Below are 11,408 nucleotides of genomic sequence, written 5' to 3'. Positions count from 1 at the left end.
GGCCGATGCAATTTCATTTTATGCAGATGATTGGATTTACAAAACGTCTCAATATCTCCCAGTCGCTGCAACATTTCCATATTTTTTCGCATAGCAGCTGCATAAAAAGTTACAATGGGTATTTGAAGGCCTCATAGCAAACGTTTGCAAGTGCCCCTATGTACTGTATATAACACATGTAACCCTGACAAGGAAGATGGGCCCCCTCAGCTCTGGGCCCCATAGCAGCTGCACCCCTTGCATCTATGGTAGTTACTCCCATGCTTACAACTCTGAATTTGGCCCCTATGATCCTTTGTTACAAATGTGAGTCCATTATAGCAAGCAGGGAGTATGACCAGCTGATAACGGGAGCATCAGTCATGCAGTGTTATCATGTCCTCCCCGCACATCACTGTACGTGTCCTGTGTCTTGTACTGCAAGCCCTACAGGAAATACAAATGTATATTGTTACACTGTTTATATTATATAGAAGTATACACATATATACTATAAACATATATTGTATATACACACCCAGCATTGCGGCAGCAGTTTCATCATCATTTATAAGCAGGTGCCATAAAGCCTCTCACACACAGTAATGCCGCATTTACTGAACTTGGTTGTATTTATATTTTATGGCCATTTTTTATACTCATCTTTAATACATTAGCTCAGGTGCGTAATAATATGCTGTGGATGATGTATTACATCTAAATAAAACAAAACTGTGTGCATCTGGGAACTTAGGGGCAGACTCTGCATAGCACGAATCTCTATTCACGGATGCAAATGGCGAGTTCTTGCATACAGCGCATGTACAGATGTAAATGTACATATTATTACACAGGTCTGTCCTATTCTGAGTTGGACTGAACTTGGCTGGAACTGTCTTTCCATGAAATAGGGCATTTTGGGGCGGGAACTGTGCGGTGACAATGTAATCACACGTAACCACCCTGACTTGTGGGCGTATATCTAAAGCTCTGTGTGATTTTGAGCCATACATACGGGGAAGGGAAGCCTGTGTATGATGGTTCTCTTGCACCTAGCTTGGGGCTGGTGCACGTGCAGATACAAATGATGGTGGTTATGGAGGCTAGTGTAAACCAATGGATGGCACAGGTTTCCGCTTGCACACGCACTAACCCTAGCATTAGTCCTATGGATACTTGCGATCACATAAGACAGGAAATCAGGCTTCAGCGGCCGCACGCAGCTACAGCCTATTTGTATGTGACTCAGAGTCAGCTCTTTAGACTGTAATCTACAATGGGGCAAATATCAATGTAAATGGTAAGTATATTCTGCAATATCTAAACCTGCCCAATAGGATGTCACCATCTATGAGGATGCACAATACTGTAACTCCTGATGGGAGGAGCTGGGGAGATGGGTGCACAGTGTGCTTAGTGGTTAGTGTGGGCTCAGCACATTTTATGCTCCTCCATGTAACACAAAGATTTCATTTTGTGGGACAGAATATATAAAGAGATACAAGGGGTGGAGACGGTGACATTATAGACTTAGCTGGACAGCAGGATTTGGGGCAAGGAAATATAAAGAATTTGGGGGTCTATTTACTAAGCAGTGTTAGGAGACAGAGTGAAGAGTGATAAGAAAGTGATAAGGTAGCAGCCAATCAGCTCCCAACTGTCATCTCACAGGCTGTGTTTGAAAAATGACAGTTGGGAGCTGATTGGCTGGCACCTTATCACTTTCTTATCACTTTTCACTCTGTCTCCTAACACTGCTTAGTAAATAGACCCCTTAATCTCTTAGAACTGTCACCATTATTTCCTTTACTCTCACATATTAGTTACTGTCTGTAATAAATTCCTTTGAGTGGACACTTTGTTACTAATGAAACATAAGAGATTGTTGCCTCTCTATAAACACTTACCGTATATGTAGCCTCCTGGGTAGCAGGATGATGCTAGAAAAAGTAATAAAAAAGAGCTGTGTTATGTGTATAATATGTATTATTTGGTTTTATATATAATATATGTGGTCAATTAAGTCGGCATTCACAATGTCAACACTCACATAATGTTGATATTGCCAACATTATAGATGTCAGCAGTTAGAATGTCGACAATGGGATTTTAAATGTAAACCTAACCCTAACCATTATTGCAGCCTAATCCAAACCCTAACCAAAAAATCATGTGTCAATATTGTGACCGTAGACATTATGTCAGTGTCAAAATGGTGAATCACACCATGTTGTATGTCGACATTCAGACCATGGACCTGCTTCAGATCTGTACACAAATGCCATTGCAGCAGCGATCTCTCATGGATCACAATTGTGAAAATATGCTAATGACTCACTCGCCGCCCAGTACAGAGAGACACCCACTGACAGCATCTCACATCCACCGCTCACACACACACACACCATAAACATCAGAAACATTGAACGCAGATCCGGTGGCCATCATCCTTTTGAGTAAGTCTATGTTGTCACAGACACAGTGTGTCTCTAGACACGCAGAGGGCTCTCCTGCTGCAAGCAAGGACGTAGTTTATGGATGCCAAGAAAACAAAGTTTAGACGCTATAACTCGCCTGCGTTTATCTTGCCACCCCCCCCATTACCTCTCCTAAATGCTGACTGCCTGTCACTCAGTTTGTGAATGAATACTCTGCGTGAGCATAATCGCAATTCAATCAATGAGCATGCGCAGTGCGTCTTTCACACATGTAAAATGGCTGATAATCGCTCAATCTGCATAAACATGGTCATTTGCATGCAGATCTGAATCAGGCCCCATATCAGCATTCTGAATGTCGACACGATGATTGCTTTCCAATAGATTATAGACAAAAAGTTACTTTTTAAAGCTAGTGCTAACAAACCCATAAAGGAAGTAATACAAAATAAATGTGAATATGGCAGGCATACATACATAAGACGGCAGGTCCTGCTAATTCTATTACTATGTGACCAATTCTATGTGGCCTCTCCACAACACCAAGAGGGGTATTCAATATGGGAGCGAAAAGTCCGTGCTGGACTTTTCGCTCCACTTCTGAGATTTTTCAGGTATAAAGTATCGGGCGCGCGCCCGCTTTATCACCGTATTCAATATAAGACCTCCAAAAATAGGACCTGGCAAAGTGGGATTTGCGTAAAAAACGAAATTTTCCTGGAAAAAATTATGGGAACCCCCCTAAAGTTGTAAAAACATGGGGGATCACTATGGGTACCCCCGTTTTAGCCTGCAAATGAAAGTTGGGGATTTAAACAGCTGCGGCAGGTGCTTTTTTCCCGACATTGAAGAAGTGATGCAGAAGAGCACTTAGGTTATTTTTTTCATTTTTTTAAGTGGTCCCATCAAATTTGGGGTACATGAAAATGGGTACTAGCATATTTTGATGTCCCTAAAGTAAGTTTTTAAAAATTCTGCAATAGTGCACCTGCCACTATAAATCTATTCTAGAAAACACCTGCCGCATACTTGCAGAATAGCCCTGAACCTATTTCCCTAGTTTTAAACAATTTTTTCCCTTTTTTTTTTTTCACCCCAATTTTAAAAATATTTTTTTGAGGTGTCCCTATTTTTTTTTTAATCTTTTTTTGACACAGTTATTTTTAAAATGTCATTCCCAGGCGAGCAGGCTATTTTTTTTAAGCGTGCACCCCTAAACCCCAATTCTGCACTTTTTTTCGACCTATTCAAGTTTTTTATCAAAGACTTTCGAACCTGCGAAAAGTCTCTGAAATTGAATACAGTGTAAAACTAAAACCTGTGATAATGACGTCATAGCTGCGATATTAACACAAAAACTGAGTTTTCGCTCCATATTGAATTCCCCTACAAGTCTGCTTACAATATTTGACAGGTTTGCGTATTTCATTTATAACATTTAATAATCATTTATACATATAATGAAGTTGTAATAGTTGTGTCTGTACATAGAATTTTTTTGCAAAAATGTGCTCCTTGTACCTGTGTATGAACTATGGAGAGTATAAAAATGTATCAGAATTTGCACAGGCTCCTCAGTTCCAAAACTAATATATAAATATATATATATATAAATATATATATATATATATATATATATATATATATATATACATACATGTGTGTATCTATATATGTATAATTCGGAGCATTTAATATAGCTCCTTCATCAAGGTACAAACAGACAATATGATCATAACACCAACATTTATACTCACATATCTCGACGTGCAGACCGGACTGCGCGCCATCCAAGGACGGGTCTCCTGATGATGACGTCATCAACACACGCACCACACCAGCGCTACCAACGCGCCGGTCATGTGATTGTGGAGACACCCACCACACAGGTCTCCGTTACCCTGGAAACACACAACATCACGGACATGCAACAACATTAGAAAATGAGGAGAAACAGCAAAAACATTGACAAAACGGCAACTGCATTGCCAAATACATATATCTGATATAGAATAATAACCATATTCCTATAGATGAAGAGGAGCATAAAAACATTACATACAAGTAGACATAGGACATATATTTAAAGATCTGGCCATTATGTGATGATCGTTGTAATCCCATAAACTTTACATGAACACCCCACACCCATAGAAGGATGGTATCAAAAAATTAATAATAGGGTGCACCCACTAGATAGTCACACTGCTCTATAGAAAACAGTGGAGACCCAGATTTTCATTGAGGCCCCGTGGGGCTAATGCATCAAGTTTGTAAATCCAGCGTGACTCACACTGTAATAGTTTGCGGGATCTATCACCGCCTCTAGCGCATTTGGGTACATGATCAATGATCATGTATTGCAATGCAGCCACATTGTGACCATGTTGGACAAAATGTCGAGCCACCGGCTGATCACTACCTCCAGCAGTGATAGCCGCCCGGATGGCCGACCGGTGAAGAGCCATCCGCTCCCTAAGTGTCCTATCTGTCTTTCCGACATAAATCAAGCCACAAGGGCATGTAATCACATATACAACAAATTTGGTTGTGCACGTTACTCGATGGTAAATCTTATATCTAAAACCACTGATGGCAAAAACTATTGCCCACTGTCAAAGAGCGACAGGTTAGGCAATCTAGACATCTAAAGCATCCCAACTTGGGACGTAGGAACCCACAAGAGCCAACGGGCTTCATCCTACTGATATCTGTCTTCACTAACCAGTTACTTAAATTACGCCCCTAGTATAACAGGGCATAATCTTAGTCTTATTTAAATTAAGGTCAGGATCCGTGCCAACAATTGGCCACAATCTCTTAGAGGACTGACTGATAGTATTGCTCTGTGTGTTAAAGTGATTAACCCATGATATCCTCGATTCATCCTTGTGTTTAATCTTATCAGACCCGAGTAAATCAGACCTAGAAATCGACATGGCTCTAATCTTAGCTTGTTCTAAAACATTGGCAGGGTAACTCCTTTTCCGAAATTTAGAACTCATAAGGTCTATTTCTTTTGAACCCAAATTCTCATCACTACATATTCTACGAGCACGTAGAAATTGTGAGAAAGGCAAGCCATATTTTAATGGTCTAGGATGGCAGCTATTGAAGTGCAAGAATGTATTCCTATCCGTAGGTTTGCTAAACAACTCCGTAATCAATGTGTCACCCTCCAGCCTTAATTTAACATCCAAATAATTCACACTGGTCCTATCGATATTAAATGTGAATTTGATTGGACTAGCCGAGTTATTATGGTTCACAATAAATTCAGTAAATTGTAGTTCCATCCCAGTCCAAATTAGAAAAATATCGTCTATGTATCTGGTATAAAAGAAAATATTACCAGACACACAGACGTCCCGAAAAAAGATCCCCTGTTCGGCCAAAAACATAAATGCATTGGCGTAGGATGGGGCCACATTCGACCCCATCGCTACGCCAATCAATTGTAGAAATATTACTTCGTTGTACATGAAGAAATTCTTAGTCAGGATCATATCCAACAAGTCAATAACTAAATTGACATCAGGACCACAATAAACAGAACTAGCATTGATAAGTTTCCTCACTGCTATTAATCCAGCATCGTTAGGAATTACAGTATACAAGCTCGTGATATCGATACTACATAAATAGCTGCCCACAGGTATTTTAGGCAGCCCATGTATTTTTATCAAAAATGTAGTAGTATCCAGAAGAAATCTCGGATGATTCTTGATACACGGCTGTAATAAACCATCCAAGTATACAGAAAGAGCCTGAAACAACGAACCCCTGGCCGATATAATGGGCTGACCAGGGGGGTTTTCCAGCCTCTTGTGTATCTTGGGTAGCGTATATAACAAAGCAACAATGGGAAACTTTGGAATCAAAGACTCAGCTAGGCTATCAGAAATCATCCCTTCAGAGACTGCCAACTCCAATCGTTCACGGAGTTGTTTACTGAAAATAACTGTAGGGTCCCTATCCAGTCGTCTATAGACTTTGTCATCCGACAATTGGCGATCGATTTCGGACATATAGTCTCCAATGTCCTGAACAACAATTGCTCCGCCCTTATCCGCCGGACGGAACACAACATCTTTGTAATTAGATAAATCTTGTAGGGCTTTCCATTCGCTAGCCGATAAATTATTCCTAATCACTGTGTCATTCACAGAACTTCTCACATCGTGATCCAACATCCGAATGTAGGTTTTAATAGCCGCACTGTTAGAAACTGGCTCAAAATGCGATCTAGGTTGCAATTTTCGGAGAGCAAATGGAATTTCATGCTCAGGAGATTTGATTGTTTGGGGCAGTGCATTGGTACCATTAAAGTACTCATGTAATTTTAATTGTCTATTCAGACGATACTTTTCCACCTCCCACTGCATGGGGTCAAATTTTGTGGTAGGTACAAATGATAAACCACGACTTTAAACTGTAGTCTCAGTGTTAGTTAGACTGCGGGACGAGATGTTAATCACTAGCGTCTCCGTCGTGTAGGGGTCTCCCCACTTTTCTTTGGTTTAAGCCACGTACACTGTTGGCCCCGACGGGTGCATCTCCTCGGCCTCTTGCAGGGACACGAGTATTCCCACCAACCCCTAAAGGGATGGTATGTTCAATGTTACCACCAATAGCTCCAGCTTCTAAATCACTTGCATTGTATTGTGAGGAGTCTGAATGTCCAAAAAATTTTTTGCGATATCCACGTCTCTCCGGATGGCGTTATTCGCTGCGACCATTATTAATCCAATTGTAGACCCGATTCTGTTCGTAGTCCATGGAGACTTTCGCCATTTTAGATTTCTTGAATTGAATTAATTCATGTTTGTAAGTGGCTACCTGTTTATCCAGTTTTTCCAACCAGGGAGTAGTCAAATCTGACTCAAAAGTCGGTTTGTGCTCTTTTTCAATCTCAGCAATCCTCTCACGGATAACTGTTAGTTCACGTGTTGCTTCCTCGATTACTAACAACATTAGGTCGTAACTGCATTTATTTAAAATGGCAATCCATTTTTTGCAGAAGTTAGTATTGTGACGACCTATCGTTGGACAATTTCTTACACGGAAGCCCCGTGGAATCCGTTTCTGTTTAAAGTAGTCACTCAGTGTTATACCGTGGTAGTGATAATCCAGCTCTTTTTGTTTCAATCTTACACAATCACGGTAGAGATATTGGAGTGATTTTGTTGCCTCATCCTCACAAAATTGCTCTTTAAAAAAAATAGCCTCAGCATCTGAGTCAGAATAAATAAATGTGCTTCCTTGTGTCAATAGTGCCATATTAATGGCTTCAAAAGCATCCTCTCTTTCAACATTATCCCCTGCCATCCTCCCAAATCAATACCCTACTCCGTAGGGAAAAAAGTACTGTAGATGAAGTGAGATAAAGTCACACAAATAACATGGGTGCCAAACCCAGTATAAGCAGCTCCTGTTGCACCACTCATACAACGTAGATAATCCACAGGGGTGGCACTCCCAATAACAGAGTAGCGTGCAGGTGCCCTCCAAGATCAGCAATGAAACTGACCATAATAGTGCATGGCATATAGGCGGCACTCTGTCTGTAAACAACGCTGACACAGGTAATAGTGAATCAATCACCGAAGTTTCGGAGCGTCTCCATGGACTACGAACAGAATCGGGTCTACAATTGGATTAATAATGGTCGCAGCGAACAACGCCGTCCGGAGAGACGTGGATATCGCAAAAAATTTTTTGGACATTCAGACTCCTCACAATACAATACAAGTGATTTAGAAGCTGGAGCTATTGGTGGTAACATTGAACATACCATCCCTTTAGGGGTTGGTGGGAATACTCGCGTCCCTGCAAGAGGCCGAGGAGATGCACCCATCGGAGCCAACAGTGTACGCGGCTTAAACCAAAGAAAAGTGGGGAGACCCCCTACACGACGGAGACGCTAGTGATTAACATCTCGTCCCGCAGTCTAACTAACACTGAGACTACAGTTTAAAGACGTGGTTTATCATTTGTACCTACCACAAAATTTGACCCCATGCAGTGGGAGGTGGAAAAGTATCGTCTGAACAGACAATTAAAATTACATGAGTACTTTAATGGTACCAAAGCACTGCCCCAAACAATCAAATCTCCTGAGCATGAAATTCCATTTGCTCTCCGAAAATTGCAACCTAGATCGCATTTTGAGCCAGTTTCTAACAGTGCGGCTATTAAAACCTACATTCGGATGTTGGATCACGATGTGAGAAGTTCTGTGAATGACACAGTGATTAGGAATAATTTATCGGCTAGCGAATGGAAAGCCCTACAAGATTTATCTAATTACAAAGATGTTGTGCTCCGACCGGCGGATAAGGGCGGAGCAATTGTTGTTCAGGACATTGGAGACTATATGTCCGAAATAGATCGCCAATTGTCAGATGACAAAGTCTATAGACGACTGGATAGGGACCCTACAGTTATTTTCAGTAAACAACTCCGTGAACGATTGGAGTTGGCAGTCTCTGAAGGGATGATTTCTGATAGCCTAGCTGAGTCTTTGATTCCAAAGTTTCCCATTGTTGCTTTGTTATATACGCTACCCAAGATACACAAGAGCCTGGAAAACCCCCCTGGTCAGCCCATTATATCGGCCAGGGGTTCGTTGTTTCAGGCTCTTTCTGTATACTTGGATGGTTTATTACAGCCGTGTATCAAGAATCATCCGAGATTTCTTCTGGATACTACTACATTTTTGATAAAAATACATGGGCTGCCTAAAATACCTGTGGGCAGCTATTTATGTAGTATCGATATCACGAGCTTGTATACTGTAATTCTTAACGATGCTGGATTAATAGCAGTGAGGAAATTTATCAATGCTAGTTCTGTTTATTGTGGTCCTGATGTCAATTTAGTTATTGACTTGTTGGATATGATCCTGACTAAGAATTTCTTCATGTACAACGAAGTAATATTTCTACAATTGATTGGCGTAGCGATGGGGTCGAATGTGGCCCCATCCTACGCCAATGCATTTATGTTTTTGGCCGAACAGGGGATCTTTTTTCAGGACGTCTGTGTGTCTGGTAATATTTTCTTTTATACCAGATACATAGACGATATTTTTCTAATTTGGACTGGGACGGAACTACAATTTACTGAATTTATTGTGAACCATAATAACTCGGCTAGTCCAATCAAATTCACATTTAATATCGATAGGACCAGTGTGAATTATTTGGATGTTAAATTAAGGCTGGAGGGTGACACATTGATTACGGAGTTGTTTAGCAAACCTACGGATAGGAATACATTCTTGCACTTCAATAGCTGCCATCCTAGACCATTAAAATATGGCTTGCCTTTCTCACAATTTCTACGTGCTCGTAGAATATGCAGTGATGAGAATTTGGCTTCAAAAGAAATAGACCTTATGAGTTCTAAATTTCGGAAAAGGAGTTACCCTGCCAATGTTTTAGAACAAGCTAAGATTAGAGCCATGTCGATTTCTAGGTCTGATTTACTCGGGTCTGATAAGATTAAACACAAGGATGAGTCGAGGATATCATGGGTTAATCACTTTAACACACAGAGCAATACTATCAGTCAGTCCTCTAAGAGATTGTGGCCAATTGTTGGCACGGATCCTGACCTTAATTTAAATAAGACTAAGATTATGCCCTGTTATACCAGGGGGCGTAATTTAAGTAACTGGTTAGTGAAGACTGATATCAGTAGGATGAAGCCCGTTGGCTTTTGTGGGTTCCTACGTCCCAAGTTGGGATGCTGTAGATGTCTAGATTGCCTAACCTGTCGCTCTTTGACAGTGGGCAATAGTTTTTGCCATCCGTACAGTGGTTTTAGATATAAGATTTACCATCGAGTAACGTGCACAACCAAATTTGTTGTATATGTGATTACTTGCCCTTGTGGCTTGATTTATGTCGGAAAGACAGATAGGACACTTAGGGAGCGGATGGCTCTTCACCGGTCGGCCATCCGGGCGGCTATCACTGCTGGAGGTAGTGATCAGCCGGTGGCTCGACATTTTGTCCAACATGGTCACAATGTGGCTGCATTGCAATACATGATCATTGATCATGTACCCAAATGCGCTAGAGGCGGTGATAGATCCCGCAAACTATTACAGTGTGAGTCATGCTGGATTTACAAACTTGATGCATTAGCCCCACGGGGCCTCAATGAAAATCTGGGTCTCCACTGTTTTCTATAGAGCAGTGTGACTATCTAGTGGGTGCACCCTATTATTAATTTTTTGATACCATCCTTCTATGGGTGTGGGGTGTTCATGTAAAGTTTATGGGATTACAACGATCATCACATAATGGCCAGATCTTTAAATATATGTCCTATGTCTACTTGTATGTAATGTTTTTATGCTCCTCTTCATCTATAGGAATATGGTTATTATTCTATATCAGATATATGTATTTGGCAATGCAGTTGCCGTTTTGTCAATGTTTTTGCTGTTTCTCCTCATTTTCTAATGTTGTTGCATGTCCGTGATGTTGTGTGTTTCCAGGGTAACGGAGACCTGTGTGGTGGGTGTCTCCACAATCACATGACCGGCGCGTTGGTAGCGCTGGTGTGGTGCGTGTGTTGATGACGTCATCATCAGGAGACCCGTCCTTGGATGGCGCGCAGTCCGGTCTGCACGTCGAGATATGTGAGTATAAATGTTGGTGTTATGATCATATTGTCTGTTTGTACCTTGATGAAGGAGCTATATTAAACGCTCCGAAACGTCGGTGATTGATTCACTATTACCTGTGTCAGCGTTGTTTACAGACAGAGTGCCGCCTATATGCCATGCACTATTATGGTCAGTTTCATTGCTGATCTTGGAGGGCACCTGCACGCTACTCTGTTATTGGGAGTGCCACCCCTGTGGATTATCTATATATATATATATATATATATATATATATATATATATATATTGCACAGAATCAGTATAAATGCCCGGCAGATGGGATGCCAGCTCTCAGAAGACTGACATCCCAA

General features: G+C 41.1%; 1 protein-coding gene across 1 annotated transcript in view; it reads right to left on the bottom strand.

Annotated features, from left to right (window-relative positions):
- Positions 1–360: 360 nt before the first annotated feature.
- LOC148535441 (cell adhesion molecule CEACAM19-like) overlaps positions 361–11,408 on the bottom strand; it is a 53,230-nt gene continuing 42,182 nt past the window's right edge. The window contains exons 5-6 of the mRNA XM_088462608.1: positions 1,887–1,919; positions 361–426 (exon numbers count right to left, since the gene is read on the bottom strand). Coding sequence (XP_088318734.1) covers positions 361–426; positions 1,887–1,919 — 99 coding nt within the window. The remainder of the gene's footprint in view (positions 427–1,886; positions 1,920–11,408) is intronic.

Source organism: Taudactylus pleione, unplaced genomic scaffold (assembly GCF_031769625.1).
Source record: "Taudactylus pleione unplaced genomic scaffold, aTauple2 ptg000051l, whole genome shotgun sequence".
Taxonomy (NCBI): Eukaryota; Metazoa; Chordata; class Amphibia; order Anura; family Myobatrachidae; genus Taudactylus; species Taudactylus pleione.
The sequence above is the reverse complement of the archived record's forward strand: the minus strand, read 5'-3'. Positions and strand labels throughout refer to the sequence as shown.